The 26,260-nt window shown below is 38.4% G+C and overlaps 1 protein-coding gene across 1 annotated transcript; it reads left to right on the forward strand.

The window, feature by feature from the left end:
• Nucleotides 1–225: 225 nt before the first annotated feature.
• On the forward strand, nt 226–25,855 carry WDR41 (WD repeat domain 41). Its single transcript, XM_064403839.1, has 13 exons — nt 226–533; nt 4,532–4,647; nt 7,445–7,493; nt 9,128–9,259; nt 9,647–9,709; nt 10,169–10,280; nt 11,623–11,685; nt 13,447–13,557; nt 14,855–15,039; nt 17,879–18,000; nt 18,987–19,075; nt 22,643–22,776; nt 24,600–25,855. The coding sequence occupies exons 1-13, from the start codon at nt 483–485 to the stop codon at nt 24,750–24,752; spliced, it is 1,380 nt and encodes a 459-aa protein (XP_064259909.1). The 5' UTR covers nt 226–482; the 3' UTR covers nt 24,753–25,855.
• Nucleotides 25,856–26,260: the final 405 nt, after the last annotated feature.

A 26,260-nucleotide genomic window follows, 5' to 3' on the forward strand; every position in this document is an offset into this window, starting at 1 on the left:
CAGTTGAAGACCGTCACAATAAAATGGCAATAACATAGTTGTAACATGGTGGCAATATGTTAAAAGGCAATAGCATAAGTCTGTAAGAGAGCGAGGTAAAGGACAGTAAATATTTCACGTCCCGCCGGAACACCCGCGCCCACCCTCAGGGCGCACCCGCTCGGCCATCGACTGCTCCGGCCGCGCCCGGCCCCGCCCGCCGGCGGGCGGGTGTCGGCGCGGAGCTCGATTGAGCAGCCTGTCGGTGGGCGCTGCCGCAGCGGGGCCGGACGTGCCTGGGCCCGCTCCCGGTCCCGGTCCCGGTCCCGGTCCCGATCCCGATCCCGATCCCGCTCCCGGTCCCGCTCCCGCTCCCGCTCCCAGCCCCGATCCCGCTCCCGATCCCGGGCCCGCTCCCGATCCCGATCCCGGTCCCGGTCCCGATCCCGCTCCCGGGCCCGCTCCCGATCCCGGTCCCGGTCCCGGTCCCGGTCCCGCTCCCGATGCTGCGCTGGCTGATCGGCGGCGGCCGGGAGCCGCAGGGCTTGGCCGAGGTGAGGCGGCTCCCTGCGGAGCCTTACGCTTGGGGCTGGTGGTGCCGGGAGGTCGGGATGCGCCGGGCCACGGCCTTTCCCGCTGGGGGGGTCGTGGCCCCGGTATGGGCCGTGCTCCGGGCCGGGTCTCGGCCTGCGAGGCAGTCGGACTGGCAGAACGGATTACGGCGTCCTCGAAGAGAAACAGGGGAGCCGGGAAGGCACAGAAGCGAACCTCAAGGACTGTGTGCGCGTCTGGGCACTTCCGTTCAAGGAGGACATCGAGGGCTGGAGCGTGTCGGGAGAAGAGGAACGGAGACGGTGCAGGGTTTGGACCACAAGTCCTGTGTGGAGTAGTTGAGGGAGCTCGGTTGGTTTTATCCTGGGGAAAAGGAGGCTCAGGGGAGATTTTGTCACTCTCTCCAACTACCTGAAAAGAGGGGGTAGCCCTGGGGGTTCGTGTCTTGTCCCACGCAACCGGTGACAGGAGCAGGACGCAGTCTCCAGCCGCACCAGGGGAGATTCAGGCTGAGCATCGGAGATAACTTCTGCACAGAAAGGGTGATAGATACTGGAATGGAGTGCTCAGGGAAGTAGTGGAATCACCGTCCTTCGAGGTGTTTAAGGGCTGGACGTGGTCTAGTTGACAAGGTGCTGTTTGTCACAGGCTGGGCTCCATCTCAGACGTCTTTCCTAGCCTGGTTGGTTCTGTGAACAGCAAAACGACCGAGCTAAGCTCCTGCTTTGCAGGAGTTACGTATGGTGTGTGGCTTTCATGCAGTTCCTGCAAGTCCTGCTTTCAGGACTCTGAGGTCGATAATGTAAGTTATAGGCAGTAAGTTGTTATTTATATGTCACAGTAGTTTGTAGTAGCTTTGAAGCGTTTCTTCTTAGTACCTCATCCATAAAATATGCTTTGTTATCGAGTGTACTATACACTGACATCCTTGCTGCTGCCCAGATTAAGAGTAATATTACTGGATTAGGGGGAGAGATTTTGAGAATTTCATGTCTCTAAGAGGCTGTTGAAGTTCTCAGCATGAACTTAACAAATATTAATTAAAAGTATTGCTGCGCTCCATGCACGTAGTGCTTTTGTAATCTAGACAAGTATGAGGAAATAATTATTTTTCAGCTGCAGTTCATGAGCAAGTTATGCCAATATTATGGTTGACTGTAAAGGTCAGTACTTAATTTGGGTCTGCACCAGGTTGGAATGACAATGTGTGGAAGTACCTCTGACTTTTCTCATCAGTCAAAATACCAGTTGGATTGCAGCCGCATTTGCAGCTTTGTGTGCAGTTGTTTTTAGAAGGAGGATAGGAAATATGATGCAGTTTTCTAAGATGTGCTAGAAAACGTCATTGTTGTGTGTCCCTCTCCAAAGTTTGGACTTTGACTGTGGTTTGTGTACTGTGGTTTAATAAAGCATGATTGTAAATCAAGTTGTGGCCTGCTTCTTCCATTCTGCCATTCATGCCTTGGTTAAATCCAATCCACAGGACTTCTGTTCTCATTGCTTTGCTCTCACAGAGTTGTGGAATAATAGTAACAATTTTGCTTCTCAGTTGAAAATCTGAAGAACAAGTATTGCTGAGGGTTAGTCCCTAGACTTCCCCCCTGCCCTGCATGATGTAATATTGTTTCATTTAATAATCTTTGTCACCATTAGTTCTTCAATAGTTCTGCGTCACCATTAGTTCTTCAACAGCTCACAGCAGTGTGTGGGCTATGGACTTACGGTGTTTGTTTCCTGTGCTGTGACTTCAGGCAGATGTGTTAAAGTGGCATTGCACTAGGTGAATAGAGGAAACCTCTGGCAAAGCTGTCCTAAGTTCTCCTTACCCATTTCTCTTTTTTTTTTTTTTTTAAACTGTGGAATCAGAATTTCTTCAGTTGATGGCTAGCCATGGTGTTCATCTTAGTCAGGGTGGCTCTGGTGGTGGGAGCACTTCAGTGCAGGAGCATCGTGGTCCATAGGAGCTAATCTGTCATGCTCAATGATCCATAGATCAGTGTTCCTGTGTACTCTCATGTCCGTGTTTTTCATGAATAGCTTTTGAAAACCCCACTTTTTAAATGCTTCACATCTTGTGAAGTTTTGAGGTTGAGATGAACCTCAACCTGGGTGGTTTTTTTGTTTTTTTTTTTTTTTTTTGTCTGATTACTGTAAAGTTGCTTATAGGTCATGCATAAAAATATGGAATAGATTCCATTAACATCAGTATCCAGCTTTTACCTCTAAAAACTTAATGTTGCTACAGGACAGTCCAGTTAGTAGTTTGTATAAGAAAATAGATTTCTTCAGAGAAAGAACACTCATGTTACCCAACACTTGAGTAAATATTAACGAAGATCTGAAGAGAGCATACCTTGTTGTATGACATTTCTGGGGAAAAAGATGTTATTTGTTCTCATATATAAGTACCTTATCAGCACAGTACCTTTCAGTATTCACAGGCATTGTTAGAATTAAGATTAGGTGTATTGTTCAAAAGAAATAGCACCATCTTGTATTGAATAGGAAGCAACATCAGATTGTAGAATTGGGGTGTTAGTGGTACAAATTCTGAGTTTTTCAAATGATGTTAAAATTGTTTTCTGAATGTATGTTTTCTGACTGTAGTATTGCTATACTGAGGTTACCTTAGGATTTTTAGAACTCTCATTTTTTTAAAGGAATGTTTTGATTAGTTTATAATGGATTAACTCCAAGTTATTTAATTTGTTCTTACAGCCATGCAGATTCTATTTGCATTATTTTAAAGGGGAACTGCTGTTCTCCTGTGATTGCACAAAACGAGGAACAGTTGCTTCATGAAATGCATCAGGTAGCACAACATCAAGATAAAATCATAGGAGTTTCATTTAAAAATTAAGAACTCTTAATTTTTAAAATAACAACACGTTTCTTTCCATCCATGTTTATTAACTATGACATTCTTAGTTTCTGAAGAGTATTATCATAGTACCAATATAAAAGTAATAGAAAATAGTTTATTAATCCTGCAAGAAAAACTTCAAGTTTATGGGGATAACATGTTTGTCTTTCATGTAGTGTTACCTTTTGTGTGCTGGATGTTGTACTGTGTTCTGTAGTTGCTGTTTTTACAATGTACATTCTGTTGAAGTTCTCAAAGAAGGGACAGTCTTGGAAATAGTATGATGTTGACTGTTGTGTAAAATAAATCTAGAGGGGAGAGAGTGCTGTCACTGAGTAACTACTGAGCTATTTAGATGGTTAAAAAAAAGTCTGACAAGTTGTTTCAGAATGTTTAAGCTCTTGATTACAAAAAAGTTGTCTTGAAATAAAATGATGATTGAGATTGGCAGAACTATTCTACCTTGAAAATGCAGTTCTATGCAGTATTTTATTGACCCTGCCTAGTGATCAGCTTGCTCCAAGTGATTGATTGTTCTTTTAATTAATAGTCTAGTCGGGGGTAATTGCAGATGCTGTTCTATAAAATGATTAATCATTATCTGTTTTTTTTAAGCAGTGTGCTGTGGTATTTTCTGAATAGAGTACCAGTGGGTGATTTATATATTATGGAACAGAACAGCATTTGTTCTTATTTGTTTTAAATATATTGTCTTTATATAGGATTTTAAAATTGAACAGTAGATGAAAGATATGAGAGGTTCACAGCCATCTCATAAGAGATGTAATGTAATGAAAAACTGAATGTATGGTGAATTGAGTCATGAAGCTGGCTTCACATGACAGCTTATAACTGAGCTGGGTTTTCATCTCACTGTATCAGTGATTAAATGGTTACAAAATGTTTTTGTTGAAAAGAAAATGCTATATTTTAATTTAAAATACATACTATAGAAAGCTATTATTATAATGAAATAACAGGAAATTATATTTTATAATGATTTTCATTAAGGCAAAATGATATTTCAGAAACTTTACACATGGGTCTGTGTGTAGATTGTTAGACATTACAAAGACCTGATGAAAATAATTATGTTAGTACAAAATAAATTTACTTCCTTTTTTTAATGAATTTTAGAAATCCTCTGTACAGACAATTGGTGAAGAGCAAATACAGAATCCTTACACGGAGCTCCTTGTGTTGAAAGGCCATCAAGATATAGTACGATTTCTAGTGCAAATAGATGATTACAGGTATGAAATGCCATTTCATATTGTTTCACAATGTCCTTGGCAATATGTTTGTAAAAATGCAGTAACATTTGAATCCTGTCTTTTGGGGGGTGAGAGCTGAAAAAACTGGAGTTAAGTCAAGGGGTGAATACTCTCTTTTCTTGCTGTGTTACTGTATTTTTTGGTTTCTCTTTTAAGTCATACTTTAATGAGAAAATAATGGTGATAATGTTACATTTCTCAGTACAGACTCATTTGTTTGTATGAATTGCCTTCAGCTAATTAATCTGTTCTTTTTCAGTCTGTTCCTGGTCTGAGTGCTGCCTTCTGTATGTGCGTAGATTCTCACAGGACAGTATGCAGTACTGTCTGCTGCTGTTCTGACAGGGTGCATATGTTCTATGTTTCTGAATTGAGGACAGCTGTTTTACCTTCTGGTTCTATGAAAGTGTGTAGTAGACTCCTACAGATGTGCTGTAGAATTGGACATGACATCTTCAACAATGAGTGTTGCTTTTCCTTTCTTTCTAATCTTTTGTTGCAGTTTCTTTTGATGCTATAGTGCCAAATTCACTTGAGCTTTGGTTAATGCAATTTTTTCAGCTTTGCAAGTTTTAAAGTTTTTAGCTACTTTATTCAGAATGACTACTTAGCAAAAGTCAACATATGCCTAGCCTCTGCATTACATGTCTCTTCCAGTTTGATCTGGTTCAACTTGCTATACTTCTTTGAAACCTTTGTTTCTCTCCTTCAGGTTTCAGCTATATGCACCTTTTTGTATATTTCCTAACAATCTCTATCTGTAACTTCAGGAGACTGACTTATCGATCTTCTGATGACAGAGTTATCTAAAAACTGGAAAGCTAGTTAAGAAGATGATTCTATTTACCTTTGTCACTTAGGAAGTGTGACTGAGAGAATAAATTATGATGTTGTACATTACAACGTAGTTTCTCTTCTAGTTTTCTCTGAATTTACCTGCATGTTCTTTAATTTAACATGATTCTGCGAGAGAAGAAATAATTTTCTGCCTTAAAAGTAAGGTTGTGGAATCTTTAATCAGTCATAAAATGTAGTGACTCTTGACTGATGTGGAGAATTAAACAGAAAATGTTTAGTGACTAAGAACATAAGTAATAGGCAAGATTAGCTCTGTTAAGGAGCTGTAGTAATTTATATATTTTACAAATTAGACACAGAAGGGAAATTCTAATATAGTCATCAATACACTGCATGAAGTTAACATGGCCAAGAGTTTGTTTTATATCCTTGCAGTGTACAGCAGGTGTTTCATGAAGCAATGTTCTCTCCTGCCCCATGCACATTGATTGGAAGAGATGCTGATGGTCTAGAAATGCCCACAGATTCTTATTTGCTAATATTATATACATAAATAAAATTTCACAGAAGACTCCATGGAGGATTTTTATCTTGTCAGTTTTTATTTTAAATGTCATATATATATGTATGTCAGGAAAGTTACATACCTTCTTGTAACATTCATTTTTCTGTGTAGTAGTCCACCAGAAGAGTCATATAAAAATGGAAGAATCTTGTGTGGTTTCTTCAGTTTTTTTTCCCCCCAGACAAGTTAGCAAAATAACACGTTATCCAAGTATGTTTTTCTCAAATGTAAGCTGAATATGTGTAATTCTTCTTTGTAGAAGCACCACAGTATTCTTAGCTTGCACATGCAGTCTTATAAAAGAAGTCTTTTACCATTTTTGGCTTTTGTTATTTGGCAGGTAAATTACTAAAGCTAAAATAATAGTAATAATTTTAAAACTAAAGCCTTAGTGGTGATGTTTAAGATAGGTTATAAAATAGCATATGGATAATGAGTGAATTTTGTAGCTGGTTAGTATTCTGAGAGTTTGAGGAGTTTAATAGAACTATTTCAGTTGTTACTGGCAGTAATTCTAAATTCTATTTATCAAGAATATGGTATTTTCTATATTGTTAAACACATGATAATATTTTTCACTTGATTCTTTTCAATAAGACTAGTATTTTTACTCAGTTTCTGAAATGATTTTGTTTAGTTTCTGCAGCTATTCCATTGTGTGCTTTTTGTCAACTATTGTAAGCCAAGTTTCACGCTTCAGGTCTTTAGATAATGTCATCTTAGTGAGAATTTTACAGAAGGATTTTCTTGTTTTCTCAGTGCCTCAGCTAAAACCAGTGAGGGGAAAATTTTCTCATATTGGTTTTTGAAGATACTAAATAAATCCTCTATGAATGTAACAGAAAGCTGGTTGGTTTTTTTTGGTTTTTTCTTCTTTACTCTTTTACTTTTTAAACATAAGTAAGGCTCATATTGATTGGAAGATCACTAAAGAAGGTTAAGCCTCAGCAAGAGTCTTCCAAAAACTGGACTGAGATAAAATTGCAAGTAATACTCTAGCCTTTGACACATTAAATTAAATGGAGTTCATAATACATTTTAAGAATAGATTTTTTTTGTTGCTCATTTGACCATTCCTTGCTCCTTCAGGAAACAGACAAGGTTATAGATGATGGTGATCATTACTGGAAAAGATTGAGGTGACCCATGAAGACATTTTTTTATAACTATTGGAATTCTTAAGTCTTGTTCTTATATTAGGTATATGTTGATAATCACCTATTTAAATATACTGTTTCAGTTTGAAACTGTAATTAGGATTTACAAATACATGTTTATTCTTTAAAGACTGAATCTGATACATCTTATAAGCATTTTTACTTCCGTAAGTATTTACTGCTTTTCCATTGCATTATGCTGTAATGAAGTTTTCACTTAGTTATAGTTCTTTGTCTGGTTTGTTTTTTTCCCCAGGTTTGCATCTGCAGGAGATGATGGAATCATATTTCTGTGGAATGCTCAGGTTAGCTGTCTCTTTTAGGATGGCTTGTGCGCTCTGGACAGGGTAGAAGTTCTAGAGAAGAGGTGGAAATTTCTAGGAGCAAAAAAAGTGGAAAAAATAAGAATTGATGCAGAGCTAATGTTTTAAAATGTTTTTCTGTTTAAATGCAGAAGTGTGGATGAAGTTGTGACTTTAATTACTCTCTGAAAGTATGTTCTGTGTTTGCTGTAAATGCTGAAATGCTGACTAGTAACTCTACAAATATGTAGGAAGATTCCAAACTTGCCAGGATTTTTTATGTATTTTATGCATTTAAGATTTAAATACATTTCAGTCACTCTATTAGTAATACCTCTTCAGAATGACTGATTAATGGAGAGCTATCACAGAATTGTGTTTAAAAGATACCAAAATCAGTATGAATTAAACATTTCATGCTGTGCATGAACACACCCTTAATTCCTTGCTGTGATAAAAAACTTTCTTGCAAGTTTTGAAAACCTTAATAAGACATTAGTTTTATCATACACATGGTGCTCTGTAAGTGTGACACCTGCTGTTTTGCTCTACTGCTCTGTTTCCTCATATCATTGACAAAACTGTAGAGAAGAGATGAGCATTAGGTAGGTTAAGGACATCTAGTATATGAGTTACATTGTTTAGTGAGAAGTTTGAAGGGTCTTCACTGTATCAGATATTCGACTGAGGAAGAAAAAATCACAGACTTCAAATTTTCTTTAAAATCTTCTGAAAAATTTATGTGATATTTATAATGATCAGGAGAGACTTAAAACTTTTCTTTTGAGCAATTTCCACTAGCGCTTTGCTGGTTTTGAAGGCCTTTTATAATTGTATAATTCTATAATTTGGAAAAGTAAAGGGATTTTAATGTTTAAACCCATGTGTGTAAATATATATGCCCAGTATGCTGAGCAGCTTGTGAACATAAAATTCATTCGGATATCCAGCTTTATGAGCTGAGTTCCATTTTCTACTTCAGTAGGACTTCTATTGTGTTTATTAAAACAAATCTTTGTACTTTTAATTTAAAGCAGTAATGCACATCTGTCAAGAAATTTGCACTTAAAATTACCCTGTATTTTAGCTGTATGTTTAAAATGCCAGTTTGCTTCTGCATGTTTGTTTGTAGGGTTTTGCTATTTAACTAAAATGTCCGTAGAAGTAGCTGTACTTGTCTAAAGCACCCGTTTGAATCTATGTATAATGTGCATAGTAATAAATCTGGGATGTTGGCCATAAATATAGGTCAGGTTTTTCCAATAGTTAAAATTTAAAAAAAAATACATTTTCAAGTAAGGGTTTGTCAACAAACTTGAATTGCTGTAGCATTTATAAAGAAGGATGATTAGCCAATATTTGCCTTAAAATTAAATGAGTTTAATACAGAATTTAGTTCTTAAGGGCTTTTAGAGGTTTTTACTCAGAGAGTGATTTGCATTATGTTCTTAAAACTAACTCATAGTATGTTATTTAATTTAAGATCTTGGACAGTACTGAAGGTAGTAAGTAGAAAATCCTTAAATTTCTTTAAGAAGGGAGATTTTAGACTCATAGTAATTCTTGCTTTAAAAAGTCATTTAATACCTATATTTGTGCTACTGTAGGCATTTTCCTATTTTAACCTTATTTTTCAGACTGGAGAAAAACTTCATGAACTTCATGGACACACACACAAAATTACAGCTATAGCACCATTTGCTTCATCAGATGCTACAGAAGAAAAAACAAATTTGATTATAACAGCATCAGCTGATAGAACAGTTATTGTATCCTTTGATCTGGGGAGAGTTTAAAATTCTATGGGCTTTTCATGGTTTTTACTTCTAAAGACAGCACTGACAATCTGCAGTCATCTCAGATCTGGCTGCAGCCCATCTCAGAACTTAATGGCTACCAACACCCACTAGGTGTAATTGGATTAGGGTTTTGGATTAGTTATTGTTCACGTGTAGATACAACCCTTGCCACAAAAAAATTAATCCATAACAGGCCTTTATGAATATATAATTTAGGCCAAATATTGAGAAGACTGTCAGGGTTTAAGAGACTGAGTCTCTGCATACCTCTTTCGTAATCTGTCATTTAGTTACCAAAACAGCATTTACATTTATGATACGTAGAAACCTTTCAGTTTCCTTAATGAATAAAGACAGGTTTGGGACTGCACTAGTGGCAGACAGGTTCAGAAAGTGTCAAGTTTCCATTCTACTGTAAAGGTACTGAGGAAACCCTATGAATGTCTGTTGTTTTGTTTTATACATTAAGCTATTATGTCTGCCTCATGGATCGTGTGGGAAGATGTGTTAGAATGAATGGCATTGTTTTATTTAATAATAGGTTCATAATGAATGGCTGAGAAGTGGGCATAATTCTTATTTTGTTTTTGGGTCTCTTAATACCTCAGTTTTCTTTTTGAGAGGAGGTAGATCAAAGGTAGTGCTGTGACTTGGTTTTATTACTGTGTTGCAAAAGGCGTTCTACAACATTTAAAGTTTTTGCGCTGTTGGTGAAAAATTTACCATATTAATGTGTAATTAAATATGTATTTCTCAGAGACCTTGATACTGTATTTCATACTACTTACAGATTTTTTTAACTAAAGCTCATGATCATTACACTGAGAAATTCCCTGAAGAACTTTTGCAGGAGACATATATCTGATTTTTGTTCTGCAGTGTTTGACAGTTCTTCAAAGACTGAATGTATGGTTGTCTGGAGGGAGTGATCTATGTGTTTGGAACCAAAAATTAGATCTCTTGTGTAAGACCAGTCATCTTACTGATGCAGGTAAAAATGGAAATGACTCATTATAGCTGTTAAAGTGCAAGTGAAATTGATCTGTATAATGATGCAAAACCAACTTGGCAAATTCATTTTAGTTCTAATGACAACATTATGTATTAGAGCCACTCTTTATTTTTTTAAATGTCAGATTTAATAGTTTTTGAACTAAGACCATTTTTAATGTTCTGTGCTGTGTGAATTTTGGAATGTCGCAGATCTCAGTAACTGTACATTATCTTGGACTACAGGGCTAGAGCTCAGATGCTGAATTATGTGTTTGCTGTTAACATGTACCAGATCCTTTGACTGGCTTTTTGTATGATTGAGTGGGAGTTTTATTATATTTCTATTAAGTGAAGCTTTGTAATAGCAGAGCAGTAAAGATTACTTTTTTATTGTTAAGAATCAGTACTTCTGATGTAGAAAATGCATGTTTTGGTAGGAATATAGTAATCAGAAATCACTGTCAATCATGCTTTTCTGTTAATAAACTTCTGTATTATCTGTCCATGTGAAGGAAATTTTGCATGTTATTGCTGTACTTTACCAAGATGCTTACAAAGCTGTGAATCACCTTTAAAGGTGGAACTGATATTTGCCTTATTTTTATCATAAAGTAGTGGTAGGCAATGCCTTCTGAATCCTTGAGGACATTAATATGTCTTTGGTTCAGTATGAAATATCATGCTAAATATAAGTTGGACTGTGGTGCTTAGTATAAAGTGCTATTGAAACTTCAGTACAAGGAATCAATGGAATGTGTGGCATCGGCCCTCTCTTCTGTCCTAATCTCTGACTTCCTTTGTGGGAAAGGAGGTTGCTTATTCCTTGCGGAATTTTCCTCTAATGGTTCTTTGGCACAGGATGGGGAAATTCTGTGCAGGATGAAAACAAATGATAGCAAGCTGGGTATTTTATCATATGCTTTATTCTTCTTTGTCTTGCTCTGTACATTATTTTAGAATTGTGCATACTTGAGGTAGTATCAGGTATCAGTATCTAATAATTTTGGTACTGCTTATATTTAGAGCTGCAGTAATTGTCATGGTGTTTTTAATACTGTCCAGCATTAGAACATAAATATCATAATTGTATTTAAAATAAAAAGATCATTTAATTTCAGTTTCACCATAAGTTTGATGTTCTGAATTCTGCTTGATTCAGGTCCAAAACTCCTGACCTCTTTTTGAGATAATCTGTTCATTTCTGATGCCTTTAACTTCAGGCAATAGACTTTGGTTTTGATAAGTGGAAAGAAGATTGTTAAGAACTTTATTAATAAGGAATTAGCAGTTTGTTGTGTTTTCTTATGATCAATTAATATCCTTTCCCCCTTTTTTCAAAGGCATCAGCGCTTTGGTTGAATTGCCCAAAAATTGTGTCGCTGCAGCAGTTGGCAAAGAGCTAAGTGAGTATCTTGCATTTTTCAGTGTTCATGCTCCTCCGTAACGGCTGCTTAACAGAGATATGTGTGAAGAGCACTCTGCTGGAATTGTATAGGAAAAGTAAATGGTGTTAGGGTGTGGTCAGCAACATTTCTGTTTTACCGTTGACAAAGAGGAGACTATACTAATCTTAATAATTTTTTTGAAATATGCATGACGTGCAAAACAAAACTTTTCTGTATTTAGAATCATAGAATCACTAAGATTGGGAAAGACCTCCAAGATCATTGTGTCTAAGCTTTGACAATCACCATTGTGCCAGCTACCATAGAACTAGGTACCATATCCAGTCATTTCTTGAACACCTTCCGGGATGCTGACTCCTCCACATCCCTGGGCAACCCATTCCAATGTCTAACTACCCTTTCAGTGAAGAGATTCTTCCTGATGTCCAACCTGAACCTCCCCTTGAACAGCTTGAGGCCATTTCCTCTTCTCCTGTGACTTGTGGCCTGTGAGAAGAGGCCAATGCTCACTTTGCCACGACTTCCTCTCAAGTAGCTGTAGGAAGTGATAAGGTTTCTTTTTAATCCATGCTAAACAACCCAAGCTCTCTTCTCATAAGACTTGTACTCCAGACCCTTCACCAACTCTGTTGGTGTTCTTTGGACACACTCCAGCACCTCAAATGTCTTTCTAGTCCTGAGGGACCCAGAACTGAACACAGAACTTGAAGTATCGCCTCAAGTGGCTGTTGTGGCCTCACCAGTGTGGAGCACAAGGGGACAGTCACTACCCTGCTGGCCACATTGTTGCTGATACAGGCCAGGAGGCCACTGGCCTTCTTGGCCACCTTGGCACCCAGTGGCTCATGTTGGTCAAGCAGGACCTGTCTTTCTTAAACTCTTGTTGTCTGGGCCTGATTCACTGGTTGGCCTGTATGCACTGTGTGATCATACTCAAGATAATTTGTTTCATTGCTTTACCTGGTATACTGGGGTTAGGCTGACAGGCCTGTGGTCCATCCTTCCTACAACCAGTCGTGTAGATGGGCATCACATTAGCCAACCTCTGTTTGACTGGGACCTTCCTGGTGTACGAGGACTGTGGTGAATGACAGAGATTGGGTTGGTGAGCTCTTCCGTCAACTCCCTCAGTGTTAGTGTCACCTCTCCAGATCTGATTATTGCAATTGACATTTGTTCTTCTGGAGAAGGTCTGGAATTGCTTACTTGAGATGTGAGGTACTCAGATTCTCTAGAGCCTCCTTATCCTGGGATCTGAAGTATGAGGTATTGATGATCACTAGCTATCCAAAGCTATAATGAGTAGCTTTTATTGTACCCTTGAGACAGAAAAGAAATTCCAAGACTGATTAAAATAAAATCTTAATTTCTGACAGTATTGGTTGCCTTACTAGAGGATATTGCATTGTTTTTGAATATTAATGTTTCAGGTAGATGAGTCCTCAAGAAACATGTTCCACTTTTAGTAACTTATCCATAAAGGTCTCTGATACTTTTCACTTCTGACCAGTTCTCTGAATTTCAGAGTTACTAGGCTGAAGTGTTTTATCCTATATTTGCTGTTGTTATGAGGCCTTAATGATAATGCTGAAATAAGTCCTTCCTGTTTTTTGATGTTATGAGTGATCATAAGTGGCTCTTGTATAGTCTCACTTACTATGTTTAATTTGTGACTCTGAAAATGTTGTTTTATTTAGACATAGCTCCATCTTATTCCAAATGAAAAAGCTCATTTAGACAATTTTTCTATCTTTGAAGTAATTTTTAGGCTGAGTTCTTCTAACAATGGGTCTGAAGGTTGGAATATTGTTGAAGTAAAGCGCCTTGTTGACCATCAGGATAATATTTCATCATTAGTCAGTGTTAATGGTAAGAGCAATTTTATAATATTCCTGGTTTTGTTAGTTACCAGTAGGATATTTCACCTATGGAGTTTTTACTTGAACCAAAGTTTTAACTGGAGTGAAACTTAGTAACTAGTGGATGTACCTTTTTTGTAGCTGCAAAGATAGTGATATGACAAAATATAATTCCTTTCTTTATGGATTAACAATTAAATGAAACCATGTGAGTTGTAATGTAGAAGAGTCAATGTCATTGATGGAAATGGAACTCTTGGTCTTTCTGTTGTGAAAGTTAAAATGCTACTTTTTTTGTCTTGTTCCTTCTTATTCTTAAAATGAGATATGCAATGCCATGTCCCTTGCAGTTGTATTCCTAAGATAACTGGAGATTCTGAGTGTGCAGATGTAAGCCTGTGTATAGATCCTCTATAAAGAGGATCTGGAAGATGATGTGATCTATGCTGCTCATTAGGCTAATACTGAACTAATACCTGAAATTCTTTCTGCTCTGCTGCAAATATCAGCCCTTTCTACTCTTTTCTTCCCTGTCTCTTTTTTTATTTTTTAATTTTTTAAATTTTTTTTATGGAGCAACCCCACAGCCAGGAAAAGGTATTACTGGCGGGATAGTGTGTATTTATCCTTGGGTGTATCTGTGTCTACCTGGCTGGCACAAAGGGGCTGTGTTACAGAGGTAGCAAGAAGCTGGAAAAAAGAAAACTTGGATTCTATGGTACATGGTTCTGAGCTTAACTGTTGCCATTATTTTTTCCTTTTTGAATATGAAAGGCAAGCAGTGTTTGGCCTAAAAAAGACAAGATGCTACCTGCATCAAATACTGTCGTAGAAGTTCCTTTCTACGTGTGATAAACAAAGTAATGAGCAGGTACTTCAATACTGCCATTAACCCATTCATTTAATTTGTGAGCAGTATTTCTGTTTATGACAAAGACATACTTTGTTGTGTCTGGGGGATGTTGGGGGGTGCTTCTCCAAGGAATACAAGGGCTTTGTATGTAGAAATGAAGTTTAAATATTTATACACACTTCCTGTGGTGTTCCTTGACTTTGCAACTCTGTGCTGTGCACTGTGGCCAGTGAATGTTCTTAATACCAATTTTACATAAGCACTTGTCTGAACTATGTTAGGTAATTAGATTAGTATTTACTCAATTGTCCAGTATTGTCCAGTCAGTTATGCACTGCACATTCTACCTAGCTTTACACAAATGGGCTGTCTTCCCTTTCTAGGAAAATTTATTGTGTGAAATTTATTTTTTTAAATATAATGTGATTTCTATGTGTGTTTTTTTCCCCTTCAGATTTGACTTTTGTGACAGGTTCTCACATAGGTGAGTTAATAGTTTGGGATGCGCTTGACTGGACAAAGCTGGCATCTGAGTGCAACTTCTGGGACTCCTCTGTCCATCCAGATGTACAACCAGAAATAAAGTTATCCCAAAGCCCACATGAAACTTCAGTTCAACACTTAACATCTGATGAGGAGGTAAAAAGCTTCAGAGTAAATTGCTTTAAGTAAGCTAGGATGATTTTACCACAGAAAACTGAATGGTTTATATTTTCAGTTTCCTTGTTATAATATGAGAGGCTTCTTTTAAATGTGCACAGCATTTTATATGGTCAATGGTTTTTATATAAAATATTGGCTGTTGAGCTATATGAAGGGTTAATATGTTGATGGTATAGAAACTAACATTATGGACTGTCACAACAGCATTTCTTTTTGACTAACAAAGATTTATTACTTGTTTAAAATACCACTAGAGAAAAATAAATACGGGTGTGTGTTTTGGTGGTATGCATCTTTTGTATTCCAGCTTCTGGAAATACAGTTTTCCCAGTAATGCACCTGTTTGAGCAGTTATAGCTGAGATTACTATGAGAATACTATGGGGTACTATTTAAGAGCAGGCATATGTCTGTGCTGAATAGTAAATGAGTATTGCTCTTTCTGTTCAGGTGGACTATACAGAATTGTATACTCAAATGTTTCCAAGATCCTGTCTAATATAGTCAGGCTTTAGAGATAAGCTTTTGGTCAGAATACTCAGTTAGAACTCAGTTATCGTACAGTAAACACTAAAAATACTCAGGTTGGTATTTAATTTTGTGAAATGTTATCAACATTTCACAAAATTAAATGAGGCAAAATAAAAGACCTTTCATTGTTGAGGTACAGTGGGATTTTGTTTGGGGCATGTAGGTCCATTATTGAGAATGATTAAGAAAGAGATTCTTGGAAATGGATTCAGATATATAAGCTGTAACAAAATAAAAGCTGTGGAAAAGCCTGAATATAGGGTAAGGAGCAAACAGTCGCCTGATACATTTGCCTCTTTCTGAATAGAACTTTCCTAAAACCCTGGAGAGAGAAATAATATACAATGTGGGGAGCTAAAAAATATATGGTTGCCCTTAAAGGTGGGATATCCAGTGGTTTTGTTGTCAATGCTTATTTCTACAATGAGCCAAAAATTAATTTTATTTAGGATAAGTTCTGTAATTTGGCTTCAAAACACCTTGATTCCATGCTTGAAAGCTACATATGATGTGTTTTAAGGGAATAGGAAAGAATTTGAGGAAGGACAGAAGTTTTCAAAACATTCAATGTGGAATCTGGGACTGCTGTCTTCCATTCATGAAACTGAACTAAATAAATAGCTGTCTTTTTTTTTTTTTTCTCATTGTGAGAGTTTTGAATGATGGGAAGAAAAGGTGGTTCTAGTGTTACATACCAAAATAGAAGGTGCTTTTACGGTAGTGCTGTCTGTATTGTAAAGCTTCTTAAGGATCTTTAAGTGTGGTGCAGAAATGTATTTGTCTAAGATATTATATTGTTATGTGCTATCTCAAATAGCAGAACACTGCTCTTCATGTTAAAAATAGTGTAAAATATATGTTTGCTCTGTTTTCCAGACTAGGTAGTTAGGTAGCTGGAGAAGATACACTTGTCTAGTTTGACACTGAGTTTGTAGGCAATCCATGATTCAGAAACAAATGGGATGGTAAAGTTTTTGAAAACTAGGAAACAGTGTGAAGGAGTACATCTGCTGTCCTGGTATGTGTGTTTGGCTTGCCTTTTAATAGAACTGTACAATTTATGCTTCGTATGTTTGATTTTCTTGGATTTTGAGATGACCAGGATTTTGCCAGGGCTTGTGAACAAAGAAGAGTGCTCCATGAAGAGCATCTTTTGCAAAGCTGTAAGATTGTATGACTCAAGGTGGAAGAGTTATGTGGAAAGCCATTGAATTTGAACCTTATGCAAAAATAGAATAATGGGCTTAGTGGTTTGTTTCTTTGTCTTGATTTGGTAATGGTGGTATCAGAATTCTATTCAGTTTCAGTGCTCCCGCAACAGATACACATAAAGAGAAAAAAAGAATAAAAACCTGAACAAAGAGTTTTGAACAATGTCAAAACATTGATGAATATTTATAGGAAACTTTAGTCAAAAGACCCTAGGCTACAAGTTGTACAAAATGTTGACAGACATGTAGTGTGAATTGTATATGAGATATTAATGTTTGGATTGTGTAAATGGAAGCTGGCTGTTCAGGGAAATGTTCCAGAACTCTGTCATCTGAACAAGGCATGTTCAAAACTGCAAATATGTACTGAATAGAACATTTTGCACTCCTTTGGTACTGAATATTAATCATGTGTACATACATGGGATTGTACACTTGACCTCTTTAAGTTCATCAAAAGACATGAAGTGATCCAGGTCCAAAGATCAGTAAACTGTTTCTGGTGTCTTAGGGTCATGATGATTATGAGATGGAATGCCTGCAAGTCTTTTAAAGAAGAGCATTGAATGCAAAATGCAGGATTGTATAATACTTTACTATGAGAGAGTTCCTTTCCTGAATTCAGTAGAGCTCAAATGCTTGAGCAAGGTCTCTTTATCCATTTCTATCTTCAATTAACAACAAATATTAGTTTTTCCTGATAAATATTAGTTTTTCTTGATAAAACAAGGGAACATAGGGAATTGTTTTCAAAACATAGGGAATTGTTTTACTGTAAGAACATAAGCATTTAATTACAGAACTGTTTTGATTGTCCTTAGTTTCTGCTTAGACTGTGAGGAACAGGGTAAAAATACAGACATAAAATTACTGCCTAGAATATAGGATTATATCCCACATTTAGTTTTAAAAAAATCAGTCTCTTTTTATAACTTGCTAATTTCATGTTTGGGATAAAGCAGTAACACGAGGACAGAAACAAGGTAGGTCATAGTATCATTGGAAATCCGTTATATGCAAGGTGATTCTTCAGTATCTGTTACTGTAAGTTGTCCTATTGAATTTTCTTTCCAGTGTGTGTTTGCTGCTGTTGGGAAAGGCATATACGTATATAATCTTCAAATGAAGCGTGTGATTGCCTGCCAGAGAACTGCTCACGACTCCTCTGTGCTGCACATTGAGAAGCTTCCAAACAGGTACAAAAAACATAGTACATTTTGTTAATGCAATAAAGAAAAACAAAACTTGGAAGGGTGACTAGAGACAGACTGCAAAGCTACATTGGATTTCTAGGGCAGGGACTTATTTTCAGTTTGAGCTGCTTTTATTAGGTAGAACTTGTTCATCTGATTTCGGAAAATTTGTCATTGTAATTCAGTGGGAAAACCTATATTTCAGTATGACTAGTACATAGGCTGAAAATATCTCAGCTGTTTTCAGAATCAGATTTGATGAAGCACTTTTGTCTGTATTGTGAAAATATGGCTTAGTGGGATTTTACTTCTAGAAAGCAAAGGCATATAGCATATTCTGAATATATTTTCCATTAAATATTTTATAACGCTTGAAATATTTTAACAGAAATTAATAACTTGCAGTTTTTGTTTCTTATTGCAGAGTTTCTAGTTGGAACTTGCTTTGACAGCCAACTTGGACAAGTTGCTGCATATATATGTATATGCTGTAATATATTATAGATAATAGTATAAGATCCCATTATGTTCTTGTTCAATCTGCCATAAGATAAAAACTGAGGCTTTGGTCTTGTAAATGTATGTATTCTAAGCTGTTACATGTAATGAAACAGTACCTTTCCTTTCATTATTTGTCTGTAAGAAAAGATAGGGTTTTGCTTAATGAAAGCAAACTTACAGAAACCAGTTAGAAGAAATGTGTTTGTAGAGTCTAGACTGGTTGTGTTTTGGTTTACATAGTGGTATGCTTTTAATATGGAGTTGAAAAGGTTTCTTTTTTTCCACTTATTCTAAATGTCTGTTATACTTTGTTCTGCTACTAATGAATTTTGTTTTGTGTGGAACCTCTGTACACTCTGCTCCATTTAAGAGTTCTAGTAAACTTGTGTGGAACCTGAGGCACTTATTGTTTCTTTCATAGAAGCATCACAAGGTGATTTGCACAGGTAAGTATCCATGCTAGTGTTGCTTATCAACTGTTTTTACAGGCAGCTGATCTCCTGTTCAGAAGATGGCAGTGTGCGCATTTGGGAACTCAGAGAAAAGCAGCAGCTGCCAGCTGAACCAGTTCCGACAGGTTTGCTAGTAGTGGGGAGTGAAAGGAACGTTTAAAAACCCAGTATCTGCCATATAGGAATAGAGAGGTTTAGGCTTTGTAAAGAGAGATAATGTCTTGTATTTAACTAACTGATTACAGGAGCGGGAGGGAAACTGAAGAGAGCGTGGGTGTTCAAGTCCTCCAAGACCTGATATGGGGTGATAGAAGGTCCAGCTGAAGCAGTTCTGTGCCATCAAGCTTACTTACAGTTTACAGTTGTATGAGCCAGTTTAAAAAAAAAACAAAAAAACTGACAAACCTTGATCCTTTCCTCCTTGTACCAAACAGTACTGATTTCTATACCATACAAGAGTAAATAATTGCAGGATCTTGTGATGATAGCTTGCAGATAAGCAGCTGGCAGCAAAAAAAAAGAGTTTCCCACATCTCCTCTTTGGACTTGGAATTATGTTGGGACTTAGTTTGGAGCTGCATCCAAACTCACATGCTGCTTCTGGGCACTGCAGTCCTCAGAGCTAGTTGATTGTGTTACAGGGAGCATTTTTCCAAGTACAGACATTCACAGAATTGCAGAATGGATGAGGTTGAAGGGTTCTACAGTGAGTCATGCGGTCCAGCCTCCCTGCTCAAACAAGGTGATCCTGGAGCACATGGCACAGGATTGTGTCCAGATGGTTCTAGAGTATTCCCAGTGACGGAGACTCCACAACCTCTGGGCAACCTGTTCTGGTGTTCACTCACCCACAAGTAAAGAAGTTCTTACTCAGGTGGAACTCCCTGTGCATCAGTGTCTGCCCATTGCCTCTTGTCCTAGTAATCAGTGCCTCTCAGAAGAGCCTGGTCCATTGTCGTGATACCTGCAGATACTTCAGATACTGATAGACATTGATGAGGTCCCCTCCCAAGGCTGATGAGGCCCAGTGTCCTCAGCCTATCCAGATGCTCCAGTCCTCTCATTATTTTTGCAGCCTTCTGCTTGACCTGCTTGCTTGTCCTGAGGAGTCCAGAGCTGGACACAGCACTCCAGGGGAGACCTTGCTAGGGCTGAGTACAGGGGCAGGATCACCTTCCATGACCTGCTGGCAATGTTCTTCCCAATGCCCCCCAGGATACCATTGGCGTTCTTGGTCATGAGGACGCACTGCTGGCTCATGGACAGCTTGTTGTCCTCAGGACCCCCAGGTCCTTCTCTGCAGAGCTGCTCCCCAGCAGGTCAGCCCCAGGTGCCTGAGGCTCTTCCTCCCCAGGTGCAGGTCCCTTCATTTGTCTTTGTTGACTTTCAGACAGTTCTTCTCTGCCCATCTCTCCAACCTACCGAGGTCCCTGAAGGGCTGCACAACACTTCAGAGTGTTGGCCATTCCTCCCAGCTTTGTGTTCTCAGTGAATTTGCTGAGGAGGCGCATTCCATCTTTTACAAGTCAAGGATGATCAAGTTAAACAGTTCTGGGCCCAGTATTGAACCTTACAGGACCCTGTCAGTGACAGGGCTCCAACTGTGCCGTGATTTTGACCCACTGGGATCTGTTGTTCAGCCAGTTCTCCATCCACCTCACTGTCTACTCAGCCAGCCTGCATCCCTGAGTTTGTCTATGAGGATGTTGTGGGACACAGCGTTGAAATCCTTGCTGAAATCAGGTAGACAATATCTGCTACTTTCCCCTCATCCATCCAAGTAATTGTTTTATTGTAGAAGGCAATTAGGCTGGTCAAACATGACTTTCCTTTATTGAGCCCATGCCGCCTGTTCCTGATCATCATCTTGTCATTCATGTAGATAGAGATGGTCTCCAGAATGAAGTGTTCCATCACTTTCCCAGGGATTGAGGTGAGGCTGACTGGCTGGTAGTTTCCAAGGTTCTCTTTCTTGTCCCTGTTGAAGACCAGGGTGACATTTGCTTTCTTCCAGTCCTCAGTGCCTCTCCTGATCTCCATGACCTTTTAAAGATGATCATGAGGAGCCTTGCAGTGGTGTCCACCAGCTCTCTGAGCACTCATGGATGCATCCACTCAGGACCCATGGATTTGTGAATGTCAGGTTTGCCTAGATGGCTTCTAACCTAATCCTCCTTGACCAAGGGTGTCTTCCTTCCAACATTACTTTTTACCCTGGTCTCCTGTGTCAGAGAATACTGAGGGCTGGTCTTGTCACTCAAGACTGAAGTGAGGTACAGTACCTGACTTCTCTGCATTCTGGTCTACAGGGTCCCTCCCTCCATTTAGGAACAGGCCCACATTATGTTTAGTTTTCATTTTGTTCTTAATGTATTTGAAGCCCTTTTTGTTGTCTTTGACACCCTTGGCCAGTTTTAATTCCAGATGGGTCTTGGCATTCCTTGTATCATTTTTACTTACTCTTACAGCTTTCTATATTAATTTCAAATGGCCTGACCCTGCTTCCATCTCCTGTGTATTTCCTGCTTATGCTTGAGTAGTGACAGTTCTTTTGTAGTACTTGCTACTCTTTGACCAAGCTCCCCTGCACACTGGCTGTTGTGGTCTTTGACAGGTGCTCTGGACAATATAGTTCGTATCAAGGACTGGGAACAGCAACAGACTGTTGCTCCTCTGTAGGAATTTTTTTATTCAAGGTGTGAATAATTTTCCTGATGTATCTTGTTTACCTAGCTATTCGTCTCTTGTTGGTAACTTTCGAAAATGTATTTTTGCTGTCTGGGTTGATTTAGAAACAGTTTTTGAGGAATATTCCATCTTCAGCATTGCTGGTGATGGGCTGATATACGTAGTGACAAGTGGTATTTGATTTCACATTAGAAATTTATAACTTCTATGAATCAAGATGTTTGAGAAAAAGCCTTAGGGACATATTGCTGTTGAGTTGCACTCTTTTTATTCTAGGCATCCCCTGAGAAGCTGTTCATCTCACCAGTTATCTCCCTTGCACCAGGGCCATGGTTTAGCACAATTCTAGTTTTATGTGCTGATAGGGCTGAGGGAAGGATTGGGAATAAAGTCTGAGCTGCATTGTCAACAGAACCCAACCTCCTTACTTATGTCAGTACTGTTACACAGTTCTGGGGGCTGTGGCTGTGTACTTCTGTGCAATCTAAATGGAACATGGGAAGTACTATCTTTACACTCCACATCTGCTGATAGTTTTTGCTGAAGGAAGGAGGCAATGAGCCAGCTGTAGTGCAGAACATACAGAGGAGAAATTGGCATCTCATTTTTGTGCTCTTTGCACAAGTAACAATTCAGGTGGGCAGAGCAAAGATAAACACCTGCATAAACTTGTCCTCCATCTACCTTTGCTGTTCAGTTAATTCTTTTAGGAAGTCTTTGTATTTGTTCCTAAATCTGTGTGTTGTCTCATCCGGGTGTGTAATTTAGCATGTTTTCTAAATTACATTAAGTGGGACAAGTAGCTATGTTTCCTTCTTCGCTCAAGATGAATAATCCAGATGCTAAAGGGCTGCACAGTACTGTGCTTCTGTCTTTGCCAGACAGAGTGTGCTGCTTTTAGATTTTATGTGGCTTTTGTAGTTCTCTCTTTAGCTGGAAGAAACAAATTGTATTTGTGATTTTTGTCAAAATAAGAGAATTTATTTCCCCCCCCCCCCCCTCAGGGTTTTTCAACATGTGGGGATTTGGAAGAGCAAACAAGCAGGCAAACCAAGCTGCTAAGAAGATGCAGGAGAATACACCTGTGTATTTCTTGGAGCTAGTTGGTGATTTGATTGGTCATTCTTCAGCTGTGCAGGTAGGTCAGCTGTAGTAAGAATGAAAAAAAGTGAATGTTAGTAAGTAACATAAATTTGACAGTGTTTTTTGAACTGTAACTTTTGACTGTCTGGCTCTGGAGGCTAGGAGCACATTTTGTGATATTTTTAGTACTGTGTGAAAACAGTAATACATACTGACTTAATGTTCTAATGAGACCTTGCTCACTGATGCCTGAGGACAGCATTTGCACATAAATGCTAGAGATAATCTGACAGAGTATTTGGCTTCATTTAGAGACTGCAAACAATACAGCTGGGAACCGTGTACATGACCCAGATTTCACGTGAAGTTCACAGTCTAAAGAAGGACTCCTACGAAAAAAACCCAAACCAAAACACATGGAGTAATTTCTTAGCCCTCTGTGCTGTGGGCATTAAGGAGGTCTTTTAACTTAAACAGTACTACCAGTGTTATTCCATGCTTCTTTCTGCCTAAAATAGTGTGTGTTCATATTAAATGGCATTTTCCCTCCACACTTTTCTGTCACAAGGTATTGGTGTAACAAAGCACTTTGTTACAGTGGACTTCTGTATATATGCTTGGCAGGAGCAGGGGTAAGGGCAGCTAAAAGGGGATGGTGTGGTTCTGGAGTAGCTTTGCTCACAAGCATTCATGAGACAGACTGAATTTCAGACTGCTGCTGCTAAAACCTGAAAGCTTTTCTTTAAAAGCTAAGGTGAACCTTCCTGCTAAGGGGATTTCTTCAAGGCTCTCTTTCCCTTTCTGCCATCCTTCTTTTGAAAAACTGTTGGAGGGGGTCTTATCCACTTGTAAGGATGCTATCTAAGCAAGAAGACATAGTGTATATAATTCAGCAAGAGACACAAAGAAGGTGAGAGGCATACGTTGTGTCTTGGCTGAGATGCAGAGCAAAGGAGTAATGGAGATGATGGGTGTGATTTCCTGCAATGTTCTACATATGGAAAATTTTTGGGTTTTTTAAACTCTGGGAAGATGGGAGCAGTTGAGAAAGAAAATGTTGAGTAGTGATGAAATGTGATGGCCAAGATGAGGACTTGACAGACTATGTCTACTGGAACCCTATAGCTATTAGGTTACTGTTCCCAGGGCAGGTAGGTTTTGGCCTTTTGGCTTCTCCCAGACAGATCCATTTAACAAACTGAAGAATTAGGGAATTGTGAGCATGCCATAGTGACATCACTGGTTCCATTGGCTGACATGTTGTGCTGCAGTTAGTGGTTAATTTTAAGCAGTCTTGTGAAGATCTCAGAGGTCAGGGGTTAACTCATGATTTGTCAGCCCCATTGGTGTTGCAAAATCGTTCCTCTGGTGCTGTACTTCCCTCCAGTATTGTGTTTCTTGCTTGTTTGACTTCCTCTCTGTGACTAGGCATGTGTCTGTCACAGCTTTTTGTCCTTTGATCTTTCCAGGCCTGCTGCTAGTACGCTACTCTGTTGTTGGGGGGAGGGAGGACAGTGTACCCTGTGAACAGAACACTTCTGTTCCCAAGAAACCAGATCAGAGTTTGTGCAAATCACTCTTCTACTGCTGACTTGAAACAAGTTTCTTCAGAATTCTGTCCTTTAAATTCCCTATCTGTAAGGCTTGCTTCACTGCTTTTTTTAGACAGAGATCTTTCAGTATGAAGTGACTAAAGAGTTTGTTTTTGTGTAGCAATTTTATGGTATCGCTAACATACAGTATGTAATTTTTTATTCCTGTTTATAAGCAGAGCCATTTCAGATACATATGTTTGTTTAGTCCAGCTAGACACTAAATAATTAAGCAAGTTGACCATCTCATGCAAGCATTGTGGTAATAAGAGTTGTTTCATTGCAGATGTTCCTGTACTTTGGTGAACTGGGATTGGCTACATGCTCTGCTGACCACCTCATTATTTTGTGGAAGGATGGTGAACGAGAATCTAGCCTCCGCAGTTTAACACTATTTAAAAAATTGGCACAAAATGGTGATTTGCAGCTCAGACTTTAAATTGTTTGAATACAGGCTGTATATATGTAAACTGGATGTGTTTTAAACATGAGTGTAAAGAATCTGACTACTAGTAGGGCTTACACTTAATGTCATGTGTTATATGGGAACTTCTCTGAGTTGCTACTCTTCTCAAAGGGGGATTTTGCATTTTGTAACGCTCTGTCAGCAGAAATGCTGTTCTCTTGAAAAACTGAAGGTAATGATGACTCATAAAATAGTTTCTAATATTCCAAATGTTTAAAATTATCACGGGTGAATGTTAAAATTAAGAATTGTGAAATATGTTAGATGGATCAAAATTAAAGCAGTTGAGGGTATCCACAGTGCTATGTGCAGGAAGAAAGCATGGGAAGAAATATGCAGCTTCCCGCTCTATCTAATTTATTTCTAGAAGCTGAACTTTCCTCACTGATGGCTCGGATTCGTTTGTGTGCAGAAAGTCCTGAAAGAAAGTATTGTCAAATAGAAATTTTGCATTTGAAGTTAATATCGTGCACCAATGGTAAGAAAAAGAAAAAAGGTAGATAATGCCAGTTTGTCAGGTTCTAAATTTTGGCAAACTGAGGTATAGAGAAACTGTTAATAGTAGTAGTAGCTGCAGTTTTACTTGGATTAGCCTACATTACTGGAGTGAATACAGCATTACCATTACACCATTACCAAGTTTAGCATGCAGTGTGATTAGTTTAGCTTGGTCTTTCCATAGTGCATTCATCAAATTAAATTGTATCTAATAAAGAGCATTTGCCTTACCATGAATTTTCAGAATGTAAAATCCTTTCTTAAGCAGTAGGAGTTGATATTTCAATAGTAGTGAAACCGTGTTTTGCCATGTGAATACTAAATTCTCAACTGAAGTCTGACTTCAGAGAAATCTGACTTCAGAGAAATCTGCACCGAGTTTGTAAGGCAAATAGTATTTCAGGGATAAAAAAATAAGTAGCTAAGTACACAGGTACTAAGAGTGTGATAACTAAACAGGAGTAGTGAAAGAAATGCAAACTAAAACAAAGCTCAAACTGCAACAACAAAAACACATCAGCAAAAAACTAATCAACAGACAAACAAGCAAATAATCCCCTCTCCCCCCTCCATGCCAATGACAAAAAAAACCCCAAAAAATGAAACAAAGTTAACCCCAGAACTGATACAAAGAGAGCATGAGGGAGGACAAGATAATGAGTGGTACATTACCATTTGAACAGAGAAGAGCTAGGAAAAAGGGAAAGTTTGGGAACTTAGTGGTCATAAAACTGTAGAAGAGGGTGCTACTCAGGTCCACTTGGAAGATACATCACTTAAATGGTGTGGGAATAAATCTTGTGCATCTTTTCAGTGCCGTGTCTTCCCTTTGAATCAATGAGAATTGTTTTCAGGACAGGAGACTACATGGCTATAATTCCAGACTCCAGATACAGTGGTTGCAGTTAGTGCGATTAAAACAAAGGGCTAAGCAGATTCTCTCAAGGGCAGAAGGAAAAGGAGAAAGCCCCTAGCTTCCTAGA

This window comes from Passer domesticus, chromosome Z (genome assembly GCF_036417665.1).
Source record: "Passer domesticus isolate bPasDom1 chromosome Z, bPasDom1.hap1, whole genome shotgun sequence".
Classification (NCBI taxonomy): domain Eukaryota; kingdom Metazoa; phylum Chordata; class Aves; order Passeriformes; family Passeridae; genus Passer; species Passer domesticus.